At 32.3% G+C, this 27,492-nt stretch overlaps 2 protein-coding genes across 3 annotated transcripts in view; both read left to right on the top strand.

Annotated features, from left to right (window-relative positions):
• The first annotated feature begins 796 nt into the window (after window positions 1-796).
• Window positions 797-5,163, top strand: LOC109608687 (tubulin-specific chaperone D). The gene is made up of 12 exons (XM_020025208.2): window positions 797-1,223; window positions 1,272-1,540; window positions 1,593-1,843; window positions 1,901-2,123; window positions 2,179-2,557; window positions 2,613-2,882; window positions 2,939-3,254; window positions 3,309-3,686; window positions 3,739-4,015; window positions 4,074-4,269; window positions 4,339-4,650; window positions 4,700-5,163. The coding sequence occupies exons 1-12, from the start codon at window positions 849-851 to the stop codon at window positions 4,973-4,975; spliced, it is 3,522 nt and encodes a 1,173-aa protein (XP_019880767.2). The 5' UTR covers window positions 797-848; the 3' UTR covers window positions 4,976-5,163.
• Window positions 5,164-5,961: 798 nt separating this feature from the next.
• The window catches only part of LOC109608669 (disintegrin and metalloproteinase domain-containing protein 10), a 104,493-nt gene continuing 82,962 nt past the window's right edge, over window positions 5,962-27,492 (top strand). Inside the window, exon 1 of one of the 2 annotated variants that reach the window (XM_020025189.2) lies at window positions 5,962-6,126. In XM_020025189.2, the coding sequence (XP_019880748.2) occupies window positions 6,066-6,126 (61 nt within the window). In that variant the 5' untranslated portion in view covers window positions 5,962-6,065. The remainder of the gene's footprint in view (window positions 6,127-27,492) is intronic. The other variant, XM_049964263.1, reaches the window with a different exon arrangement.

A 27,492-nucleotide genomic window follows, 5' to 3' on the forward strand; every position in this document is an offset into this window, starting at 1 on the left:
AAATAATAGGAAGAATGTCTTTCTTTCTATTTTTTACAGCCAAAATTAGGAGCTGCGAGTCTAAACAATTAACAAAAGTTTTATATCAAACATAAAAGTAAAGCTAAACATTACATATAATCTACAATTTGAAAGAAAAGTATACTAACTTAAATAATAAAATACCTAAATAATTAAATATAAGTATTTAATTATTTAGGTATTTTATTATTATTTTTATACCCAAATAATTAAATATACAATAAGTATTTAATTATTTAGGTATTATTAAAAGATGCTGTGATTAAAAAAAAACTAGTTAGGAATTTTATATAAAATTTGGTACTTCATTTGAGACTCCAATTACCTCAAAAAATAACTTGTTTAAAATTTAAGAACGAAATAACAATGCTGAAAATAAACAAATAATAATAAGTACATTTTAATAGAATAGACATATAAAAATACCATTAACAAATAAAACTATGTAAAAATACAAATACACAAAACGAGGCACAAGACACAGAAGCGCAAAGACTAATAAGAAAATAATGAAATGAAATGTGAATGGCAACACAGCGTATGAAGCTCACGCCGGTTGTCGGTGACGTACGTTGGGGATATACCCATACTTATCAACCGCAAACACAACATTACCCTTAAAAGTGTATTTTAGATAATAGAATAATCTAACAAATGAAATAAAACATGTGATTATACATTATACGGATTTTTTAATATATCTTTACAATATTCAATTCAATACAGCCCTGTGCAACCACAGATTACCGGCGTAGATGGCAGTACTATACAATAATACAGTTCATGGCGTAGAACTGTCAAAATTATCACAAAAGTATTATTAAACAATGTCACCCAACGAACAAATCGATGAATTGCAAAAAGATGAGGAGCCGTTCGGCTTGGGCTGTGCCCTGGAATACTTTTCTGAGCACGAGGAGGTGTTTAAAATGATTGATAACATTGTGGAAATAAGTGAGCTAGACGCAAGCAGATTTAGAGATGTGGAACGAGCGTATGAGAAATTTTCTTCGATTCTTGGCCAATATATCGAACAACCCCACTTAATAGACTCACACATCGATGCCTTGTTGGATAAATTAATAGGAATCATAAGAAATAAGAACTGTGACATGAAAGCAAAGCATTTAACCTTTAAATACATGTTTGTTATTGTCAATGTTAGGGGTTACAAAGTTATTATCCGACATCTACCCCACGAGGTACTCTTGCAATTTTCAACAAGAGACCTCCACTTTATTGGATTATAGGTTTCAGATTTCGAAGCTGTCCTTCAATTATTAGAAGCACAGGATCCAAATGATGTAGAAACATGGACCACACGTTATATTTTATTACTGTGGTTATCAATTATTGTGATGATACCATTCCATATGTCCAGATTTGATGGAGCACTTGAAGGTGATTCTAACTCAAAAACTGTGATGTCTAGAGTATTGAATATTATTAAGACTTACGCCATGGTTCCTGACAAGTGCAGAGATGCAGCAGCATTTTTATCTTATAGGTTTATTACTAGGTAGATACAATGAAATTAATAATATTTAAACCTATCTAATATTACATTCTAGGAATGATGTGAAAGAGTTACATTTAGAATCATTTCTTAATTGGGCCATGGATATGTCATCAGCAGAAGGCAGTAATGTGTTTGTTAGGTATGGGACCTTAGCGTGCATTGCAACAATATTAAAACATGGGAAGAGAGAAGATTTATTGCCTTTTGGGAGAAAAATTCTTGAGTGGATCATTAATGCTGATTTTAAAAATAATTCAGGAGCTAATGTACAAAAAATGGCATATAAAATTATACAAAGAATAGGTAATTAAAAAAGTTACACTGTTGAAATTAGAACTTTACTAATCAGTTTATTTTAAGGCTTAATATTTGTTGCACCAAGAGTTGCAACATGGAGGTATAAAAGGGGTAATAGATCACTTGCTGCTAATTTAAGTGCTGGAGATGGAACACAAAACATAAATAGCACTAATAATAATGTTAGTGATGAAGAACCAGATGAAAATATAGATGTACCAGATGAAATTGAAGAAGTCATTGATCAATTGGTTCAGGGTTTGAGATGTGTGAATGGAGTTATAAGGTAATTAGCTACATTATATTTAATTATTACCATAATTAAAACCTTTATTTCAAAGGTGGTCTGCAGCTAAAGGCATTGGCAGAGTCACTGGTCGACTGCCAAAAGAATTGGCCGACGAAGTTGTTGGATTCATATTGGAACTCTTCAGCCCTAGGGAGGGTGACAGTGCCTGGCATGGCGGGTGTATCGCCCTTGCGGAACTCGGCAGACGAGGCTTGCTTCTACCTGAACGACTTCCTCAAGTTGTTCCTTTAGTGCTCAAAGCTTTAGTTTATGATGAACCCAGAGGTTACTCTTCTGTTGGTTCTCACATACGTGACGCAGCTTGTTATGTGTGTTGGTCATTCGCACGAGCTTATGAAACTAATATACTCGCCCCATATGTTAATCAGATTGCTAGTACCCTATTGGTTGTTACTTGTTTCGATAAAGAGGTATATCATCATAGATTTAATTTATTTGAACATTCTTAAGTGGACTCATTTGTAGATTAATTGTCGGCGGGCGGCTTCTGCAGCTTTTCAAGAAAATGTTGGTAGACAAGGGGCGTTTCCTCATGGCATTGATATTCTAACAACGGCAGATTTCTTTGCGGTCAGCGTTAGGCACAATGCTTATTTGAATATCAGTGTTTTTATTGCCAAATATGAGGAGTATACGAAACCGCTCATTGATCATTTAGTTACAAGGAAAGTTGATCACTGGGACTGTTCTATTAGAGAACTGACTGCAAAAGCTCTGCACAACTTAACTCCACTGGTAAAACAAAAATATTATGTTAAATAATTTAGTTGCATGATTTTATTGTAATTTAGGCACCACAGTACATGATAGATTCAGTTTTGCCAGAACTTTTCAAAAAAACTACTTCTATAGACCTTAACTGCAGACATGGGTCTGTTTTGGCCGTTGGCGAAGTTCTTCACTCCCTCTCCAAAGTTTACAAGGAACAGAACATGGCAGATGTTCTTGGTCCAGAATTGACAGAACAAACGAGAAACCTTGTTCCGAATTTCTATGAAAAGCTATATTTCAGAGGTTTGGGAGGTGAACTAATGAAGCAAGCATGTTCTGATTTCATAGAAAAATGCAGTTTGGCTGAAATGCCTTTTCATAATGAAAAAATTGTTGGTAGGTAGTTACCTCATTAAAACAAATAACATTTTTTACATTTTCACTTTTTAGAACTTTGGTTGACTTTGTTGAACGAGTGCATCTTGTACAAAGTAACTAACATTCGCGCGTCAGGTGTGGACGCCTTGCCCGTATTTCTCGCTCAGTATTTCAATACACCAGAGAAAAAACCGCGTCACATTGAAATCATAAAATTCTATGTCCGCTATTTACAATCCGTCGAAGATGAGACAAATCGTATGGGTACCGCATTAGCCCTTGGAGTGTTGCCCAAGTTTATGCTCACATCTAATCTAGATTACGTTCTGGATTCATTGATCCAGTCACTGGAGATTAATCCGCAAACATTGAAGTGGGCCGAAAGTCGGAGAGATGCGGTAAAAGCACTCACTACTATTTCAACCACTATGGAAGAAGAAATTGGCAAAGGTACATGTCTGTGGCTTTTAATGCTTTCTTTATTTGAGTTTTTTATTTTTAGATTTCACTGAAGCCCAAGTTTTGAAAATTTACGAGACTTATTTCAAGGGCTTGAAAGATTATACTCAGGATAAAAGGGGAGACACTGGGGCTTGGATACGAGAGGCCTCAATGTCTGGTATCCAAGTTTTGACACTTTTACTCACCAAGCATAAGGCAGCCATTCTCACCCGAGATTTAGTAACGAAAATTATTGCGGGTGTGTCCCAACAGGCCGTAGAAAAGATTGATAGAACGAGAGCTCTCGCGGGTCGAGTGTTCTTCAGTATAATTTATAAGTAAGTAATGTGTGTATAATTTAATATAATTTGTTGTCATGCAAAATTTATATTTTAGTGAACACAATGTTTTGGATATTCCTCATCTGGATGAAATTGTCAAGATTTTCCCGAGAGAAGAATGCGATGTTTTAAATTGGAATTCGGCGGCTTCCACATTCTCGAAGTTTGTCCAGTTGTTGCAGTTTGAGCCTTACACTTATAATGTTATGTTGGGTTTAATATGTAGCATAGGGGCACTTACAGAAACATTGGTAAATTATTTGATTATTCTTATTAAGTATGGCCAAAATTATTAATGAATATTAATTTGTAAATTTCAGGTACGGAATTCCAGTGCAGCACTTTTCCAATATTTAAAACAACAACATGCTTCCAAAGGACTGAATGAGATAATAAGGTTGTGTGAAATTATTTACAGAATATTTCAAGAACACCAGAAAATTGACCGAATTACAGTTTCTGTATTCCGGTTCCTCGATAAACTGTTCGATTCGGGTTGTATAAGTTTTATTACCGAAGGAGATACAGATTACGCAAAACGCATGTTGAAACTTGTTCAGTTGGAAATTGCCGGTTGTAGGGACATTTACAAGTTAATTGATGGAATTAATGTACTTTGCCAGTTTATACAAGTATGTGTTACAACAAACGTAACAACAATAATTAATTGTCTTTTTTAAGGTTAAAGGCGAAGTTGGAGACACTGCGTTAGTTCAACTTAGCGTTTTGCTTTGTCACAGACAGTCCTATGTAAGAAGATCAACATCCACAAAGATGTATGAATCACTCCTAGTAAATGGAGATTCAAGCAATATAAAGCCAGAAAATTTGAATGAAGTTATGCAGGTTTTAAGTGAGACAAATTGGGAAGATCCAGTAGAACAGGTCAAGGTGGTTAGGAATCAATTGTGCACCTTAATGGGTATTCGAATTCCTGTTTCCAAGAAAAAGACGTAATTTTTTTCTCATGTATTATTTATATATGCTTAAAATCAACTGCTTGACAGACTGAATTTGCTTCTTCCTCCACATTAGTGAAAAAAAGAATATTTTCACACACACACATTTAATTATTTAATGTATTTTTTTATTTTTACCACATTAATATTTGTTATATTATCTAATAAATCATTTTAACATTTGTATTTATTATTATTATTATTGTTTTATATAGTATTATTCTTATTCTATGAAATGTTTCTTGTATTTTTCTGCATTGACATAGATACAGAACCTTTAATTTTGAGTATGTTTAATGATTAATCTGTGTAACATTAACACTTTGAATTCTTTTTGTTAAATAATTTTGGTTCATTATAATATTTATATATATAATAAATTTTTATGTCGAATTTGTTTATAAATTTGAACCCCGTTGTTTAATACGGGATATATTAAACAATTAAATTTAAAAATTATATTGATTACTTTCAAAGTAGTGAATAACAGAAAAAACAATAGACAATATAGGTACTGGCATTCTATTCAAGAAGTACTGGACAAAATTTGAATTCTATTCTATGAAATATGTTTAATTTTAAATTTGGATAATTTTCGTCATAAAGAATCATTTCTATGCTTCATTTATTTCACCAATCTGTTTGCCTAAAACAATCTTATTATTCTTGAATATATTAGAAAATGATAATTATAAAATTGTTAAATAATTTGATAATTATTATGCAAATGTAACCTGTCTAGCGCTCCCGTTAGTTCGCCCAATTTTCGACAGATGTCTCGGGCGCCGCCAAATTGTTACCAAAAATTTAATGTTCAGTTAATATTAATTTCCAAATTATTTAAATAAACCCAGCAATTACAACAATGTGTATTTCGCGTCCCCACAGTTGCGACCACGGGCAATAAAATAATTTGTCTTTCATCAGTCCAGCGCCGCTAGCACACATGCGCGCAAGACATAAACTACAAAGGTTTGGTTGTGTGTACTGTGGGATGAAAACGATTCACGAACAGTCAGCTGTGCATTTTGGAATGGCATAGTTTGTTTTGGGTGCGTTTTGTGGATTTGTGAGGTTTATTTGTGACCATGTTTAGTGATTGTGTTTACTTGGTTTATTTACTTCTGTTGTTACCGAATTTTGAATGTGGTGAGTGTTGTTTTCGTCTATTCTTTCGCCGCCCCCGACCTTGTTGTGGAGGTGGTATGTCGTGTGCTTTACCCTTTGTTGTCGTAACGAAACGCCGAAATTTACCCTGGACAACGGCCGATCTGAGGGTTCATATGGGGAGTATTCGGTTTGTAGGACGTTGACTGGGTCGAAAATTGAGTATTTTTCTTATGTAAATTGATTACTTGGCGGATGAGAATGCCCTTACACGGAAAGTAAATAACAACAAATCATTTTTTATTAACAGATATCTATTTGGACAACACGGTTTGCTAACTTCGTTTGATATTGCTACACACTCGGTTTATTCTTGTTCGAACAGGTATTTGAGGAAATTATGCCCGAGTCGTTCTTGGAATTCTCCAATATTATTGTTTACAAGAATTACAAAAACATGGGTACACATATTGAGAAAACATTTTGCTTATAACAAAATTAAAACAATTAACACGATAGTATTTTATGCATGAATTTTTTATACATCTTTAATTAAGTTTAAATTAATTAAATAACCAAAAATTGTTTTTTATCATATTATAATTTGTCCACTACAGCAAAAATTTATATCATAAACGATTCTAATTAGTCCATATTGTTGTGTTAAATTTAATGTTAATAAGCAAGAGAAAATATTCGACAAGTGATTCGGTCCAATTTAACATTAATTACCTACATTTATTTCATTTTGTTGTACAAAACAAAAAAAGTGTTTTAGAAATTCAATAGTTTATCTTAAAAGTTAAATTCAGATTATACACATATAAATTTTTTAAGGTTCTTTGTGATTGTGAAGTCTTCTGTTGACATTTGTCGAAATCCATAAGGTTTCCTACTGCCACTTGCTTAAGGAGGAAATCAGATAATGAGATTTCTTGGGACAATGGTTTGTTCTTGGGTTTTCATACAAATTTTAGATTTGTAGACCGTTGACTTTATACTGAACGTGGTCTTTTTTCAATCAGTTCAATTACTTTTGTAACTGAAATGAGGTGTCTTTGTATGGCGGTAAACGACGGGAAATAACAAAGCTTTATAGGCATTTTTATTAACATTCTTCTAAGTCTAAGGTACCTACAAAAATACTTGTGATTCTTCCAGTAATAGTTTTCTTTATTTTAAATTATTGCTCATTGAATTCTAAAATAAATAAGTATTGTATTATAATATGAGCAGTAGCTCAGTGTAAAAAACTAGAATTTTATCTGTCTGTTTAGGAGTACTTATTCTAAATAAATAAATATTGTAAATATCTTTCACAGAAAACGTATTCTCAAACACGAAATTTATCTTGTTTGGCATGGCAATAACGGTACTCAATATGTATATTATTCCTTGTAGTCGTCTTTCCTTTGTTGATTCATTTCTTTAAATCTCTGGAATATTTGAAATACTATAAATATGGAAAATCTAAAGTTGTCTGTGGATTGTGTTTGTAATTTTGTGAGCGAATCGTTGTTAAATTCATTTCTGGGTTAAGAGTTCATGTTAACATACCAGTTTACATGCAAAATAGCTGCTAATGTTTGTGAATTGGCGACACACATTAATATGTAAAATTAGTTTTCTCATGTGATTTATCGTACTTTGGCATATCAATTAAAAATAATTTTTTAATACAAGTTGAATATTTATGTTCAGCTTGGCTCGTAAAGTTTTAGTCATAGTTTATAGTCTCTGCGTTGTTTAATTGTTATTATAAAAAATTGCGTCTGATTTGTAACAATTTATCGTGTTCTTTCATTGTGAAGTATTACCTAATGCAATAAAATGAAATTATTTATGTCTTGAGTTCCTGTTATAAGCCATAAATGGTAGTAATATACAAAATAAATAGGCTGAAGCAATGAATATCAAATATTATAACTTTCCTTAATTCACTTTTTATTTATGAGTGTTAATTATGAGTAAGTATGAACGTATATTTACACAGGTCGTATGAAATTTTTATGCTATTTTATCATTAGATATGGATAAGTTGAATGGAAAATGTCGAAACTATTCAAATATTTGAATATTCAAATAATTCTGTGGTTCCTAATTTAATTTCAATAAACCATTGTGTGGTTTATTTCTACTTAACATTTATACATTACATATGTAATTTAATTCCGCAGATTACAATTTGTAATTGAGAAATATTGAAATAAATTCAATTAATTATTCGAATAATTTCATTACGTAACAGTCACAAGTAAGATCATTATTTTATCAATCGTTGTCTCTCTCACATAGTCCTTCTGGTGGCGGTGACGAAAGTCTAGGTGAAACGAATTTGGTTATTTCTCAATTTGTGCGTTCCAACCAACGAATCTAATAACTTGTCGGTACAATATCTTGCCTCAAGGTCATCTGACTAATCACAGGAACTCCCCATCATGTCACCGGCCTCGTTGAGTTCATACACCGCGATTGCCGACGAATTAATTTTTCTCAAATAAATCAAATTTGTATTGATGTTTTGTTTTAATTGCCGTGTTGATTATTAAGCTAATTAAGCATTAAAACTTGCTGATTAAAACATGTAATTAATTACAATCGTGACATATTTATTTTTACATGCTGATATAAAAGTAATATGTTAGTTATAGCGAATGATTCAATTTTTGACAGATTGTGGTCCAACTAAATGTCACCAATTTTTATGCTGGAAAGCTCATATGGTATATAACTTAACCAAGGACCCTCCCATAAAAAGTCAATTTTAATTTTAAACACGGTGTTCGTTATTTACAGTTAATTTCGTGCATCTTCAAATATTAATAACTTTGTTATTTTCAATGGAAAATTGATGTTTTAGTATAATAAAATTGAATATTAAAAAACTTTTCGATTAGTTATAAAATAAATATTATGTGGAGGTTTTACCAGATTAGATTTTGCTTTGAATATTGACATTTGTACCCACTTACTTCCATCTAGGCGAACAAATTCACAGCAGAACCATTCACATATAGTATAATATTTTATTTATTCACATGAGCAGGTAGTTCAGAAAGGTGCAGGAAATTTTTAAAAATTGTCGTACGTCAATTGGATTTACTTCCTTTTAGATGTTGTTTACAATGTAGTTTATTCTACGTTTTATTCGTATTTCAGTAGACATTCGTTCTGGACGTCATCATGCGTGATGTCGAGCTGTAGTTTCTGATTTTCCATGTTTGTATCGACGCTCTGCCGTGCAATTTGAGCGAATTTAGAAGATAAACAATTTTATTTCACTGCTTTGTCTAATTTATACAACATTATTACTCTATAAAATAACTACACATTATTTATATTGTTGTTCCAAGTTCATTTCCGTATTTTGTAAGACCCGGAATGCAAATGCGACGTATCCCGCGTTGGCTTTTCCAATTTACCACCGAACAGTGTTCCCAAATATGAAATTGGCCGCATCCCGACTGGAGCCGCATCCCGATGAGCCATTATTCCATTAGAAAACGCGAGTCGCGCACGGCCCGCGAATTAAATAAGTCGGAGAGACGGGACGTTGGTAACGTTGAACCCGTCTAGACGCGGCAATAAACCCATACCTTGATTTCCGTCGTCGGTGTATATTTATTTTAATGTCACCGGTTCCGAATCCGGGACTATTTTATGCTTTTTTCCGGTGTAGTTTTGCCGCATTCTGTGCGGATTACGTCGTTCGGAATGAGTGACGTTCCCTCGTGTAAATGAATTATTTCGGATGGGTTTGCATATGAAGAGGGTTGGGGGAATTATTGATTGGGGTTAGGTGCATTAAGTGATTCCTTAACCGCACCACAAGTTTACCTTGTTTTGATGTTCTTTTGACATGTGGATTATTAAATTTAAATGAAGGTACAGGTGAATTTCAATTTCGTAATACTTTCCAAGGTTTACTATAAAATTATTAAAGTAAAAAATGGTTATGACCTTTTTGATAAACAATAAGTTCTACATGAAAGTTGGCATTTCAAAAATGACTCGACAAAAATGTAATTTGAAAAAGTTTTTGGACTTTATAATAAAAAATATATTCTACATGGCATTTGGCATCCTTCAAAAAATAATAGAAAAAAATTAACTTGTTTGTTCTTAAAATTAAATTAATTGAGAGATGTGTTAAGGCACTTCATTTTATTCTGAAACATTTTTAACATTATTGGTTTGGAAGAACTAAATTAATTTGGAGAATAATAAAACTATGCCATTTTTTATATTCGTTTTATAAAATATACAGAATATTTTTAAGCTATTATTCACAAACATTATATTAAAATAAATATGTAACAAGGATGTTTTCATCAAAAATGAGTAAAGTAACAGTAAATATTAGGTTTTGTAATATTTATTAGAGACAAAATTATTTTTAAAAAACAAATTAGATCAGTTAGAAGTCTTATCTCATTTACCATTTGGTTGAAAGCTTTACATTTCTCACAAATAATTGTGATAAAAATTCATCACTTTAAAATCACTACACCCCACGGACCAAACTTTTCAGAATCATTTGTAAATCCTCCCAAAAAAAACTAAACCGGCGACAAATTCCCTTAATATTCCAAGTGGGAAAAATTCCACTCGGCGACTTCGCCATCCTTTGGCAGAGCGTCGCCAAACCAGACACTTTATTATTCAATCCAAGAACAATTACCAAAATAATTGGTCTTTACCATGACTACGAATAATTTAATTTCGCCTTGCAGTCGGTTAGCTAATCGCAATTTTACAAGAGCTTATTAGAAAACACGACTTCACTTGACTTGTTTGGTTTCCCGCCGCCACGGTTCTCGGGCCGAATGAAAAATAATGGTTTTAGTCACAGGTGAAAACTCAGAACACCGAGTGATCGATAAACGACAATATTAAACTTGCAATCGGCATTTCTCAACAAATCGCCGTCACATGTTAAAATAGAAGCCATACGTTGTCCTAATTATTGTCAGGAATCCTGCGTAGTGATGTCTGTGTTAATCGGATTAAAATACCTATTTGCTGTGACACATATTAAAATTTATTAATTTAATAAGCTTTGTAAGTCATAACTTCTGAAGCACAATCTTTGCGTATGTAATTTACTGTTAAAAGTAACGTGTTTAATATTTAACACTGTTCGTATTATACTTTCAAGTTGTTTGAGTCCTTCAAAAATTTTGATAATTAACCTTAATTTTAAATAGTGTTAATATTAACTACAAGTCTAAGTAACTACAGGTAATTAAGGGATTATTTAGTATACATATGGGTGAATTTCATTGGTAGTTGCAAGATTATAATTATTCGTGTTATCTCAGAACTAATTTATTAGAATTGCTCGGGCTGGAAAATACACGCATGTAACTATCGTCTGAATATTTTAATGCTAATCTCTCGAATGCAACACGGAAACATAAAGTTCATGTTACTTATGTACAGCTAGTATAAATATCTCGCGACAAGTGCCATAAAAAGTTCTTGCGCGCCAAAGACTACTCAACACATTGACACAATGTAAAGATATACACATCACGGCTTGCAGGCCATTAACTAGGAAAAACCGAACGTAAACTTTACTGGTTTTAGATGTTGCACTTCCGGCTTAACTCTGAGTGACACTTTCACTTGCGTTTCAGCCCTAACTGAAAAGTTGACGGCGGATAAACTTTATTTACTTTGCGGCACAAAATGGGATTTTCACTGCATGTGTGCACCAGACAAACTAAAACAAAAATCTCCAAAACTTGGCTTGGATAGATGAAAATAATGATTGGGGGAAATATTTGTTGGTGATGGGAGGGTACATACACATCAGTGTCCAAATGTTCCATATTCGATCTCGTTATGTGCAATGCGATGTATTCGCGTTGGGCATATGTTTTCTTTCATGATGTTAAACCAAAACTTTCTTATTTAATATACTCTGTTTGAATAATTTTAATTTACTATTGTCTTTTTATACAGTATTATAAGATGTACTGATTCTTTAGAAAGTTATATATATTTTTCTGACTTGACCTGAACCTAAATACAGCAACAATAATTTTGAAAGGGATTTTTATTGATTAAATCTGTTATTTAATTAATGTATAATTAATGTTTTATAATTTTGGCCCACCTCCGTGGCTTAGACTTCACCATTTTCAGAACATACAAGTTTATATTCAAACAAACTTCTTCATTCTAAACGCATAAATCTACCTCAAATCTGTCATTAACATCGTAATAGAGAATTGTGCCTCTTAAGCACACATAAAAACAAGAATTTACAAAACTTCCGGCAATTAAATTCGTCAGTGCACTTACATGAAACGAAAACAAAAAAAAAACGACCGAAACAAACTAGAAAAAAGAAAAAAATTCGTCTGGCAGCATCACACAGGAACGAAAACGTGTGTGCGCCCCCACATAATTATAGTTTTTCTAGTTCGCGAACGTGGATTTACAACTGGTCCGACAAAGTTGCAGGCACCGACCCGTTTTACATCGGTCCGACCTTAATTACTGGCCGAGTTCCAAAAGTTCCGTGGCGACTTGTAAAACGTCACTTTTCGCTGTTTTCCTTCCGGCCGGTGGTTCGTGCATGTGTTTGTGTCTGGTCCGCAAGTTCCACCAATTTTATTTGCGGTTTGCACTCAAATTTATTTATAGTCACGTATGCGGCTAACTGCCGTCTGTTATTCTTCGGATCGAACACACTCGTATGGATTTTATGATGTTGGCGAAACGGACGGTGTTGTTTTATGGTGTGCACTTGAAGTAGGAAATCAAATTTGATTGTAATTTTGTCTCTCTTGCATAAAATTTAAAACGATGCTTTGTTGAAGTTGTTGATTAATTGGGCTGGCTTTGGTGATGAATTTATTTACTATTTTAGATTTATGACTCATTTATTTGATATGAAATAATTTGATATTATTAATGACCTACGCTATATATATTTATCTCAAAGTTCTAAAAAGTCCATATTGAAAAAATATATATTTGATGCTTATCTAAATAAAAATATATACAAAAATTCCAAAATTTATATGTAACCACAAGATTTCAATTTAAATATACTTTTCCGGCTGATTGGTGGGATAGACCGGATTTTGTGGTTCAACATTTTGCTTTATAAAATTTCATATTTTTGATTTGCGTAGTGGTGTACCTTTCAAAACCAAACATTGAATGACAGCTCGATATATAATTTTTTCCATTTTCACAAAAACACTCATATCGACTCACTCAAACGACTCTCAACTAAAAACTGAGCGTACAAAATGGTTGAAACTTTGGTGAATAACTGTCAAAAGATGTACAACTACGTTCACTAGCTTTTATTAACGAGTGTTGCCGTCTTTGGGTTGAGGTCGGAAACTTTTCAGGCCACCCTCGTATTTGTATATTAATATTAGTTTAAAAGTTCACATTAAATGTATAGTTATGGCTAAAATATTTTAACCTTTTAAAAAATTGTTATATCAGTGACCACCACTGTATATTTTTTGTTGATTTATTTTTATAAATAAAAATTGATTTTATTTGATTTGAGTTAAGGCGATCACAACTATCACAGATAATCAGCTAACCCAAGTTTTGGCATATTTTAGTTGGTTATAAAAGAAAAATAATATTATTTATTATTCTATCGCTTTAATATTTTCTACATGTTTGCTACAAAGTCTGTTAACCTGTTACGACGCCAGATGAATCTTGTTGTCTAAAAGACTCATCTAAAAAACTTGTTCATTATTAATTAACATCTTTACTAGGTAAACTTTCCTGCAACGACCATTTAAGGAATGAATTACCTCTTGATTCATAAGTTGTAGCTGTGCTGTGGTGTTAGGCGGCAAAAAGATAATTTATTTAGTTTAACGAGACCCGTGTTGGAGTGACAACTAAATTTATTCCGTTTTTCTGCGGTCAAACTAGTTACGAAGATATTTCTACACCAAAAATTATACTTACCTTTGGTAAAAACCTTCATTTAATTCCGTTACAACAATTAAGTTAATAAATAAACCTGTCAAAGAGTGGCGTTGAGTAATTAAATTTCCCAATTTCCACTAGCCAAATCACACCGACTACCTAAGAAAATGCGGGCGGTTTCATTGTCTTCGCAACGTACGCACTGATAACTGCAGTGGCCTACATTTCGGGACAAAAGCATTGTGCCCGGAATAGAATCCGTAACCGTTCGCTCCGAACAAAGTGGAAGTAATTCGATTGTGGGTTTCGTCCAAGACGCGGGACGGTGGACGGGGCGGGGTTTCGGGAACGGAGGTTTCGAACTGCGAAATCATATCTCCCGGCAATTAAAGCCGGATCATCGACGGAGGCGTCTTATTTAAGCACGAATTAACGATCTGATTGGCCGGGTGTATGGGTTCGGAGCCACGATTCGAGAGCTCATCATTATGTGTGGATAATTGTTTACATCGTAAGAACTTTATCATTATTGAACTACACGTCTTTTTTTTGTTGTAGGTAAGTTTACGAAGTTTCCAGAAACACAGGACAAGTCATTACTGGCAAGTAAAACTAAACACTGTTCAAAAACTCATTTTCCACAAAACTTGTACAAAATTTAAGCTGCAGAAAGATTGAATCAAATTTGTCGGCACCATTATTTTCGCATCGTTTTGTTTCAAGTGTGCCTGTTCACTTTTTAATTTCGGTTTCTTCGGAATTTCATGGCATACATTGTCTCCTTTTGTTGTCGCAGACTCCGAGCCGTGTCCACATCGTTCGTATTGCCAATCAACTCTTCGTAAACGTCATTTTATTGAACAATAACATTTTAATTGTTTTAACATTATTCTCAGAAAAGTTTGTTGATGGGACGCTTAAAATCGATTATGGTGTTTGTGATTGGACGAGTTTAATTATGGGTGATTCAGGAATGACGCAAGTTTGAGAATAATAAATTGTGTAAACACAAAATAAAACATAAAATATATAATTTTAATGGCGTTTTTAATCTGTTAATAGTAACACTATTATTCACACTATCGGTGACTAATTATTTTCACTTATTTACAGACAAGCAGTCACTCTTTGAATGAATATTATCTCGGTATTATTGCAATTGTCGCTTCCGGTCTACATTCGTCTGGGCGGGAAGTTAGTGTTGATACGGTTAGAAAAACTTAAATTTGTAATAATTTTCAATTTTTAATATTCAAAATTATTATTCTCCTTATTTTAAAGTGATCTTATGATGGAAAATAATTTAATTAAACGTTTAAATTTTTATAAAGATTAAAACAGTATTATGTCTTATGATATAAAATAACAAATATAAGAAATAATAATTGACAATAGATTTGTTAATAACGTTAGTTTGCAGATTTTGAGAAATTTTTTATGCTTAAAAGCTTTTTTATATAAGCTTTGTTTTTAAAATACCCGTAGAAAAGTAATATACATAGTCAAAGTGTCTAGGTAACACTCAAATTGAAAAAAAATTAAAAAATAATTTAACTTATAAATTATAAAATAATATATCTAGGTATCATCTAAGTGATAAACAAAGTGGATGGATGATAGAGGGTGGATCATCACAACTTGGAGTGGCTCGTCAAATGGACACATCTGAGAGTATTCTGGAGACTTTACCATTGTAAAAGGAAGGCATCCAGACCGCAGCAGGATAACTACCCCGGTACAAGACCGCATTTTGCTTTTACAAGCTCCTTAACACTCGGAAATAATAGATCCCGAGCTAAGACAAGAACTTCTTAGGACTTACGATGCGATTGTCTCAGCTTAAACCGTCAGAAACCGTGTCCTCGAGCAAGGTCAATTTCAGAGAAGACCTTTAAGGGTACCTCGGTTGCTCCCGGGAAATCGTGTTGTTCGTTTAGCTTGGCCACAAGAATATCTTAATTGTGGTCCTGATGATTGGAGCCGTATTCTCTTTTCTGACGAGTCAAGATTTTGCTACCACCCAAATTTTGGAAGGAAACGTATCTGGAGAGGACCTGGAAACCAAACACGGCTACAATGTGCTCGTGAGGTGGTGAATTTTGTAGGAGGTTCATTGATGTATTGTGGATTAATTAATATTGTCGAAGCAACGAGCCCTTTATAATGGAAACCACTTTGAATGCAGTTCGATGTTGTGACAATACAGTTTTACTCATTGCGTTCCCTGTTTAAGTAATATGAGCTGAAATTCCATTTTCTCGCCGGACAACGCTAGGCCACATACTGCGAGGATTGTTCGAACAGTATTCGAAAAGAATAACACAATCGTTTTATCTTTGCCAACAAATTCGCCAGCCTTTAATCCTGTAGAAAAAATATGGGATGTTATGAAAAGAAGATTTTTGAATCAACAAAACCATTATGGAGAACACCATCAGCTAATTTTGACGGTTCAGGGAGTGTGGCGAAATCTGGAATACAACCTTGTCGATGTAGGGCGGTCGTAAACAACCGAGGAGCTCCGTCTGGATATTATTTTTTAATAAAAAAATAAATAAAGCATAATTATAATAAATAATATAACAATAAATATTTTAGTACTTGGTGGGAGTTAACTTTTGAAGGGGTTGTAAGTTCATTTTAAAAAATATTTTTATTTAATTAGTGAAAAACACTCGTGTTTATAAATTCATTATATTTTCACATTATTTTTTTTTGTTTATTGTAATAATTTAAACATATTTAGGTGTTCCCTAGACACTTTGACTACGTCACTTATTGGAGTATAACGACGTGGATACTTGATTTTTTCTTAAATTGTAAATGAAACATAAATGAACATTTTTCACTGTTGGTGTAAGTGCCAATGCCCTTTTTTTAATAATTCCTTTCTTCTATGAAGGAAAATATCTAGTAATTATAGAACTAGTAATTTTACATAAATATTAACCTTCTTGTTTTCGAAAAATCACAACTAACATGCTGCGTTATTTTCATTTCTGCACACATTCGTCATTTTTCTGCATCAGCTTAGAGATTTAAGGGTCTTTGAACAAATATCTTTTGATGTTTTAGACGGATTTATAAAATCGATGGATAGATATTGAAATGCAGAACTATTAAGATCTAAAAACTTCAATTTTCTGTTAAGCCTAGATTTATATAGGAAGGATTTAAAATAACTTACTTCGATAAGATCCGGGTTAAAAACATTCATGAACTTACTATGGACACTTCTGGCCATATTGAATGTATATAATGTTCTGATCTCACTAGCAAAGAAAGAAGGAGAATATGGTAAATCTACTTTACAAACCAATATGAATATGTATAAAAATAGTGATTTTTCGTGATGTACAATGTGTTTTTAAAATTGGTGGTCAAAATTTGGGCAGCTAGATCACGTTCCTCAAATTTAAATTTTAAATATCGTTTTTTTTTCATATTACCTTCACCATTTATTAGGTATTATCCAAAAATATATGTCTACAATACAATGTAATAAACTTCATTTATAATGGTACAATAGCGTTAATTTTCGGGGTTTTTCTTTTTCTCGAACAATTTTCTACATCACTGAATATTTTTTTTAAAAATATTAAGGTTTTTATATTCTCTTCACAATTTAGTAGAAAATGGAGCTCATTAATTTTGATTAATTTTTGAGATGTTTCAGTTTTAATGGTTGTGTTAATCAAAATTAATTAAGAGTAGTTTTTTCTAAATTAAGCAGGTAATACGAAAATGTTATTTGTTTTAAAAAATATACGGTTGTGTTGAAAAAAGTGCTAAAAAAGAGGAGAACCCTATAATCTATGCTACTGTATCATTATGAAAAAAAAATTCAACACAATTGATCTGAAGGTTACAGAATTTTAAATTTGAGAGGTAATATTTTATTTAGATTTTCTTCATTCATCAGTGTTCCAACTGTTCCCAAATTTAGTCTATCCATTTTATAAACATCTTGTTTTTTCAGTTGTAGTATCAAAATAAAGAAAATAAACAAAAAGCATTATAAGACATTTTTTCAGTAAAATTACCGGTGTAGAGTCTTTAAACGATCTTTAAATGTTAATGTACTGCTAGGAATTAGGTTGATTAGTGAAAAGAAATGTAAAACTTTGCAAAATTCTTACCTTATTCACCCTGTAGAGCTGGCGATGTAATTAGATTAAGGGCGACGGGAAACGCCGATACCCAATAGTAATATAAAAATGGTCCCATAAAAGATGTATCCGAGGCAAAATGATAATGGAACGTTAAAAGTCGTTTTTGTTTTATAGGTGTATACGGAACATTCGAGTTTTATAAAATAAGCATAAAGGGGACTACTCAATCGGGATTACCTTATCGTTTGTTTCGTGCGCTACCTTTATAGACGTATAATATATAAAACAGATAATTTAACTGGGAAATTGTTTTTACTCCCTGCTGCAGGATTATGTTCGACTCAAATATGCCCAGAGTAACAATAAATTTATGTTTACGGTTGTTGTCTGTAACTTTTTATTATGACTAAATAATCTACATAATGTTTCATGTGAAATTGGCAATGCTAAAAAATATATAATGTACCAAATAAACTTTTACGTCGCAAGGGAAAATAAACTTTTTATTCGGGTTTTTATTCAAGTTTTGCGACATATTTTTTATTCGAACCGCAAATACTAATAATAAAAATTGGTATAGAATAAAAATTGATGGTGCTTATAAAAATATTATCCTTATAATTTTCAACCGATACTGTACATATTAAAGAGTAAACAAATAAAGAACATTGCGTTTTATGCGCCAGTTGAAGAAAATATTAAATTTGCAGGCGCCAAACAATGTTGGACAAATTTTCATTCCGGATACATAAAATAGTTGAGATAAAAATTTATGGCACTGTAAAATTTGATCGACTTCCTGGTTCACTTAAATTAGCTTTAGAAAATTAATTAAAAAGCTTTCGTTTATTTGCATTTTCAGTACAACAAATCGTTAATATTTTATTACGTGGTGGACACGCTTTTCCATTCTGAATTAAATACTAATTAACCTAAATTATTTTGGGAGAACTTTGGTGAATAAAGCAAAATTTTGCTAGACTAGCTTTCTGATTTTGATAAATTTCATTCTCCGAAATAAATGTTATCTTGAGAATATTTTCCGTAGAAAATATTTTTTAATTATATGGGAATTTGCTTTTATTTAATTTTTTTGATTGGATTGAATAATATTTCAACATTAAAAAAGAATAAATTTATATATTAAATGGAATGGACATTTGTAAATATTTTTTTTTATTTTTAATTATCAAAATTAATTAAAAGTACCTTTATCAAATTTTTAATTTTGTATTGTATCGAAATTACACAAGTTGCCATAATTATGGCTACTACTGTATATTGAGAAAGTAAGATTTACAAAATACTGAAAAGAAAAAAATTTCTTTTATTTTCCTTAATTTGTTATTTCTCATAATTACTGAATTCCATAGTCCACAGTAAACACTTTTTATTTTTATTATTTTTTTTATGGAAACAATTTGAATTGATTGTACAATCAAATAATTGTTATTTGTTTCTATAACCGCCCTAAAAATTAAAATTTAAAAATTAATTATTAAAAAGTTTGAAAAATATACTGAACATTGTAATTCTTGTGTATCGGAATTAATTTTAATGCGTGGAAACTTTCCTGTGTGAATTTTATTTTAAAAATCCAACACGTGTTCAACTTAATCAGTTATTATTAATATGGTCGAATTTCGACAACCCGGAATTTTGATAATTTGATGAAATTGATTGGCAATAGCATCAAGTGTCTTGTGCCCATTTAATTTTTTCTTGATAACTCCAACTCAACTAGATTTTGTTACTGTTTGGTACTATATGTAAGTATTAGTATCTCTAGTCACCAAAGAAATTCATCGACTTCTGTTTAGATAATTGAAATTATGGAGTATCACCCTCAATTGGTAAACAAAATTTTTTGACACAGGAGCCAACTTGAAAATTATGTGTTACGTTTATTTTATACTTTTTTCTAATCTTTAAAATGTAACTTCGTTATTCTGACAAAGATTAAATATATATTTTCTCCTTATTTCTGTGAACGTATGTAATTTAATCTTTGGAGATATTGCAAAATTACAAAAGATCAAATGTTCCCAAGATAAGACAAGCCTAGTGTTTGAAATGCACCTTTAATTTGGAAATTATTCTTTTTGATAAGTCAGTGGTGTCTTCTACTGTCTTAGAAATTTTTATTTATTATATAATTTCTATACGTATTCGATTAATAATTTCACAAATATAACCGACAACATTCATGCATATTTTACAATTAATTTGGGCAAGTTTTGATAGGTCGAACATTTTTTCGTGGTCAAATTTCGGCTATACACTGACACACAGCAAAATGAACACACTTAGCCCAGTTTGATGATTAAAGTATAAAAAAATAAAATTATAACTAATAATAATTATATTTATTCATATTAAATTACCTATATTTATATTCACAAGTTGACTGGTTATGGAACTTTGGTAGAGAGTAGATGTGTTTAAGATTAACAAGATCAAATCACATAAACGACAATTAATATTAAAATTTAAAAATCTACCAGGTTACCAGTTATCTATAAATAACAATAATAAATATTACGAGTTCAAAAATATTTACAATAAAAAGTAGATTATTAAACATTTCTTTGTTCACAGAAATTCATTTCAATATTGCTCTCTTATCCACTTTTGTTCTATCCGTGAAGTCAAGCTTTATCAATTACTGGAAAGACGATACGAAACAGTTTATACCAGCATCGAGTGAACTTCAAAGGACACAAAAATCATTTTAAAGGGCGAAGGATCTACTAATGACACGCCCGTAGTAAATAACGTTGCAAACCTACTAAAGTCGTGGAATTGCGGATATCCTTGTTTGATATTCATGTGCTCGAAATTGTTTATCTTTGATTGCACTTTACTTGCTGATTCTTTTGTATTGCAGATACAGTTTATTACACAGGTCACATACATTAAGAAGTTGTAATGTTATATTTAAGTTTTCTTTGAATTATTTTTTTTCCTGTCACATTGGTGTACTTTTATTGATTCTCTTTTGTTTCTCTCTGAGATATCAGAATGCTCTGAGCTGGTCGAAAGCAATAATCCTCGGTGTCTCTGAAACGAATTATTTGTTAATAAAGATTTTTCATCATATTTTCGACTACACAACATCCCCTAAAGATTGCGACACACCGTATAAAATTGGTGGCACTGCCTTTTTAAAGTGTCAACAAAAAATTACCGCGTTAAGCCTGTCGTCTTAAACGAGCCAAAATCGATTAAAAACCCAATTTTGTCCAGGCTGTTAGAGCATTCCCTTTGACGGCCTGTGACACGATCCCGATTATTTTTTCCGTGACTGAAGAGGTTAATGCGGGATAATATGCTCCATCACGAAAACCTATTACGGAAAACGGGCGCAATAAAATATTGAAACTTGTCCCTGTTCTCTTTTTTTGTTATTTCGTCTGGTCGGGCTCATTTGTCTGGAAGACGATGCGAAATCAACAGATCGGTACGAAGGCGGCGACGATGAGAATTGCGAACGGCACAACTGAAACCATTTCGCAGTGAGCAATTGAAGTCGGCGGGGATCTCTTTAACGTCGTGCCCGCGGTTAGTGGCCGTTACTTGCAGAACATGCACAAGTTGCAGCGGCAATGAAACTGCGCTTCGTATTTCCTCCCGCGTTCCACCGGCGAGCTTTCTTGTTTCGCAAAGTATGGCGGAATTTTAACGATTTCGAGCTCAAGTGGAAACGCATTAAGTTGGCGATATTGTCAGGAAGTGACGTCAGATTTCTGTCAGTGCGAGGTTTTACACCACAATTCACACTGCACAAAAAACCGCATCCGTATTTTATACTAAAATTATATGCAGAATTCGAAAGCAGCTTCCATTTTTGCAAATTCGTTAAAAAATCATGTTTTTGATACATTGACAATGGGTAAACGTGACAAAAGTTTCCTCCCTTTTTTATAAGAATTGTATATTATTAGGTTGTCAAGAAAGTTATTGTTTTTTCCAACCTTAAAAGAAAAATGCACAAATCTCAGTTTAATCAAACATCATTAATCTAAATAACAATTCTTTGAGCCAATACATTTTTGTTAAGTAGAAACATGCTTATTTATACTGGTAAAATAACTCCGGGGTCATGGAAGCAACGAAGTCGCTGATGATATTTTGAACATCATTTTGATTTTTAAAGCGTTTCTCATACAGAAAGTTTCGTTCAACCTCTGCAGTGCAAGTTGTGCGACTTGGGCGAACATTGGTTCCTTTTTGACCAGTGCCGGGCACATATGCTGCAATTTATGGTACATTTCGCCTATTTGTTCACAGTACTTCACAGCTGTAATTGTTTCACCAGGATTCAGGAAGCTGAACGTCGCTGATTGTCGTATAGTATGCACCTTTTATGACAAGTCACAATCGGAACGAGAAACAGCTCATTCACGTGGAGTAAATGAAGACTAGTCGACATTTCGTAACGGCAGTTTTTGTGATTCATCATCTTCAAGGCTCTCGTCCCCGCCGCCAAATTGTTAGAATCACCATTGTGCAGTATATTTGTTAGTGGTTCCTGTTTCAATACCTTTCAGGCTTTGCTTAAAGTGGAATAAGAAAATTGTACGAATTTCGCCTCACCTCACAAATAACAAAAACGCAATAACTTCTTTGACAATCTAAAATATTAATAAAAATGAATATATGACGCATTAATTTCTCCACACATTAATTACCATGTTGAGTATTTTTTCATAATTTTTAATAATGACTCTTAAATTAGGCCATTTGTAGCAAAATATTAAAATAATAATTACTTTTATTATAATAATTTAAATAGTATAATTAATTTTAATTGTGTTTCCATAAAAATAAATAACTATTCAGCTTTTGCGTTGGATAAACTTGCTGACAATTACACTACGCAACAGCAACACCGGACAGACCGTTTGGCAATTGCTTCGAGGACGGGAAACTGAGTGTGTGTGTGTATGTGTAAATGAGTTGGGAAACATGCAAAATCGCAATATTTTTTATGCCATTGGGTCAAGGTGGGTTTTTATCGACGTTTATTAGTTTGTCAGTTTCTCTATTAATATGGTAATTCCGGGTGTATAATGCGTTTCCAGTTTCAAAATGAGCGCGTGCATCGGTTTTCAGTAACGGCGGAAATATTGATTTTATGGTTTTATGGTAATTTAAATATGGATATTTGCACAAACTAACGGTAATTTCCCAGGTGAAATTTCGATTATTTGTTTTGATTAAATTTATATTTTCATTTACGTTTGTACTGCGAAATGAATATGTGATATGACTACAGTAAAGCTAGCTCAATAACCGATAAATGGTATCATCGCTAAATTTAATCAACTAGTTTTTCATTTTTAATCTAAATTTTATATGCTATACAACAACACAAAGCACGATAAATCAGATTTGTACAATTTCTCAGTGAAGCGGTGCGTCATATTTTATACAAATTGACGTATGTCAACGTTTTTATGGCTTGAATGCATGAAAAATATAGAGATTTGGCAGTAAATTTAAATGATAGTCTTTCCGTTTCTCTATTTATAACATTTTTATTTTTTGCCCAATCTTGGTTTGCTGGAAAGATATATTTTTAATCAAACAAAGGCTTGAAATTTGCTCAAAATTATATGAAAACTGAATTTTTGTCAATCGTAAATGTTATAATAAATATAGCCAATAAAATCAGATAAAAAATTTAATATATTTTTTAAAAAATATCAAAATTATTAATTTAAATAAAAACTTCTATAGGTTGAACTTCAATAACTTAGTATCAAAATTTAAAAAAACTAAAGTTAATTAAGGTATTAAACTTAAATTAAATATAAAAAAATAAAATTAAAATTAAGAGAAAATTAAAGATTGACTTAAAAATTTAATAAAAAATACACATGTGTATAATTTACTAATTAGATTAAAAAATTTAACTTAATTTGTAATTTATAGAATTTAGAAAACCAGAAGTAACCAATTAAATTAAAAGATAAATCATTAAAATTATTCTTTTAAATTTATAAATTAAAATAATAAAAATACAAAATACTAAAATATTTTAAGTAAATTTATGGATAAAAAATAAAATGATTAAATTTAGTTTTAAAAATTGATGTTACATTTTCTCAAAATTTGTCAAAGGTCTATTTTTGGTTCAAAAAAATTGAAAAATATCAAAATACAGTATGCGACAATCATTGTCGTTCAGTTTGAGACACATTGTGTATATATATGGCTTTGAAATGTCATTTTTAGTTTCTAACCATTATTCATTTCCATCAGATTTGTCGTCCATTCAGAAGGAAAATCTTTAAACAAAGTCATAAATCGAAATAAGTTTAGGTAAACTTAGTGATTCATCCGTTCAAAATTACCATAAACATAGGAGAATTTTATTATTTCTAAAACTGAAATATGTAAATAAGTCGAAAATTGGCTAGGTTATACTATATTCTCGGATGGCATCACAACATATATTGATAAAACATTAAACCAGACACTTGTAAAAGGGAAACTTTCACCACGTTGCCGGCAACTTTTTTTATGTCGATAATAAATTTAAAACACTCGACCGGTCCCTCCATTATTCCAAAGCCCTCTCGGATAAAGCGTCCGTTCACAGTGGAGTGGAGTGTAATTGAAGGGAATTTGCTGCACTGAATTCGACCATTTATCGCCGTTTTAGTTACAAACCGAACGCCGAAAATCCGCCCCGACATCGAATTTTCATAAAAGCGGCGCTAATTATTTTTGCGACGAACAAACCGGCACGAATTTTGCTAATTAACCGACGACCAAACACGTGTTTACAGAAGGGTGTTCATAATCTGTGCGTGGCAAGACTTACAAGTGTGGCTGCGGTTTAAAAAGGTAATTAAGTGGTGTGTTAATTAATTAAGTCATCCAGATGCAGGGTAATTAATTAAAAAATCAAAGGGAATGTGTTTTATTCATTATATTCATCAAAACACGGATGTTCAGGGTTATTTATTTAATTATATATGAATAGTTTTATATCAAATTAGTAATATAAATAATGGGGGGCAAAATATAGCCAATAATTCTGTATTATTATTAAAATAATATTATTTAATATTAAAACTTTCTGTGATTGAATGTTTTCCTCTTCCGTTGTTTTCCTCCTCTCATGTTGCTCCACAAATAACACCGATACGATAGCGTTCAATCAAGATTTACAGGCAATAAATAATTTCGTACTATCATTACGTCCCTAAGTTGGCAGTCGGATATTTATGTTCCCGTGGAACATCGACAATCAATTTCGTTTGTTCTAAAAGTACAACGCATCGAAAGCACACACATTAATTACGCGAAATCAGATATGCAGCGCAATAATTCCCCCTATAATGCTGAATCGAAAATAATAATACTAAAAAAAAAAATAAATCGCCAGAGAGAGTTGATTGATGTTTTAATTAAAATGACAAAACGCACGGACGCCTTATAATTTATGTCTTTTATTATGTAGATGGGACCCGAAAGTTTCGAACTGCCAATGGGCGCAAAAGTCACTTTGTTCCTGTTTAAACACAACAGAAGGATAAATGCAATCGCATAATTCAGGGAGGCGAATGAAAAAGTTCTTTGGCATTAGTGAAAAGCGTCCGAGCCTTCGGGGGGTAGACGAAAATGAAGACGCATATTAATTCTTTGTAAAAAGTGCAAAATAACTTTGAATTCGTTCCCGGGAAACTTTTTATCGGAAAACCCAACTACTACGTGGGACTTAACAATATTTAGTTCGTTCAAAAGGGGCTTTAATGTTTAATTTCAATCTTGGCGTTCGCTGAAATGAATTTCGCTATTCTTCCTTATGTACAGCGAACATCGAATGGGAATGTTATAAATGTGAAATATGTAAAGCAATACGAGACTCGGCGGCATTTATTATGAATCACACATTTTTATTATGGATCTAATATCGAGAAATATGAGCTTATCTCGCGGTAACAAAAACGCGGGGAATACGATATGAAAACAATTTTAGTGGAATGCATACGCTATTTTAGTAGTGTGCTTATAAAATTGGATTCCTGGTCCTTCCTGTTTTGTGACATAAAGGGATTGCTGAATTGTTATGATGCAATTTACTTTAAATTTTACATTATAAATCAAACCATAAACATAACTGGAATATTATTTCATATTTATTTCGTGATATATATAATCAAAAATATAATCACTCTCGTTATCAATAATCTTTTGCCACCTAGTGTGCAAATATTTAATACCAAACGACAAAAATCATTTTAAATATCTCAAAATGGCATTTTGGACATTATCCAAATTTTTTGCTATGAAGAAAATGTAGGTATCGAGATAAATGGAAATCCGAGGTTGCAATATCAGGGGAGTATAGTGGGTGAGACAGAATGACGCATTTTTTGTTGACAATCACCGGATGCTTTCCGACTACAGATTGGTTCACTCGTTCCAATTGTTCACAATAAAGATCTGCGTTAACTGTTTGACCAGGTTTAAGCACTTCCTCGAATACTCCACCAAACATACGGAAGCGTCTTTTTAGCTTCGCTTTGCAGTACTTCTACTGCCTTTTGCATTTTGGATTATTACATAGGACTCATTTTCTTCAGTGATCAAACGATCATAAACATTCACACCTGCTATGCTTATTTTTCCAATTTGCTGTAAACGTTCCAGGATGGATTGGTTAATGGTGTTTGACAGTTCTTCGATTGTTTGATATGGATTTGTTTCCACTTTTGCTGTTAGCATGTCGTTGTCTAATCATCAAGCTATTTGGTTGGCTATTTTATTTTAACTCAAATTGCAAATTGCAAAAAAAAATTAATATTGAACTGCTTAGAAGTGAACAAGAACCTTAAACTGACTGTGGCACGCTTTCGAGATACACAGTAAGCTGACAAATAATCAAATATCGACATGCTCAGTAACGACAATACTTTCTGGTCTCCCTAATTTTATATGAAAGTTTCCGACCTAGACCTAACAATGATACAACAATTTTCAGTCGATGAAGAGTGCCGACGTCTTTGGGTTGAGGTCGGAAACTTTTCAGACCATCCTCGTACATAACCCTAATTTAAACAAGTTTTTGTTCCACATGATGCAAATGTTTTACTAACTTAATCTTAACTAATCGAATATAACACCGTTATCGAAGGAAATTACATTTCCTTTGCATTTCGAAGACCCATCTTTCGGTTACTTCGGGAAGAAATCCAGTCGAATTAACTGTCATATCCGAAGGAGTCGGGTCCATCGGGTGAGGACCGGAGAAACTGGAGCAAACTACTTAAAAGGGAATTTCCATTTAACCGTCCCGTAGGAAGTTATCATGAGATATTTAATCAATGCTAACTCCTAAGCAAACATAAATCAATGAATA

The sequence above is a fragment of the Aethina tumida genome, chromosome 3 (assembly GCF_024364675.1).
Source record: "Aethina tumida isolate Nest 87 chromosome 3, icAetTumi1.1, whole genome shotgun sequence".
In the NCBI taxonomy this organism is placed as follows: domain Eukaryota; kingdom Metazoa; phylum Arthropoda; class Insecta; order Coleoptera; family Nitidulidae; genus Aethina; species Aethina tumida.

Coding starts and splice junctions, on each gene's coding strand:
- LOC109608687 (XM_020025208.2), top strand. CDS start 849: ATGTCACCCAACGAACAAATCGATGAATTGCAAAAAGATGAGGAGCCG. Junction 1,224..1,271: donor TCCGACATCTACCCCACGAG/GTACTCTTGCAA, acceptor ATTGGATTATAG/GTTTCAGATTTCGAAGCTGT. Junction 3,255..3,308: donor TCATAATGAAAAAATTGTTG/GTAGGTAGTTAC, acceptor TTCACTTTTTAG/AACTTTGGTTGACTTTGTTG.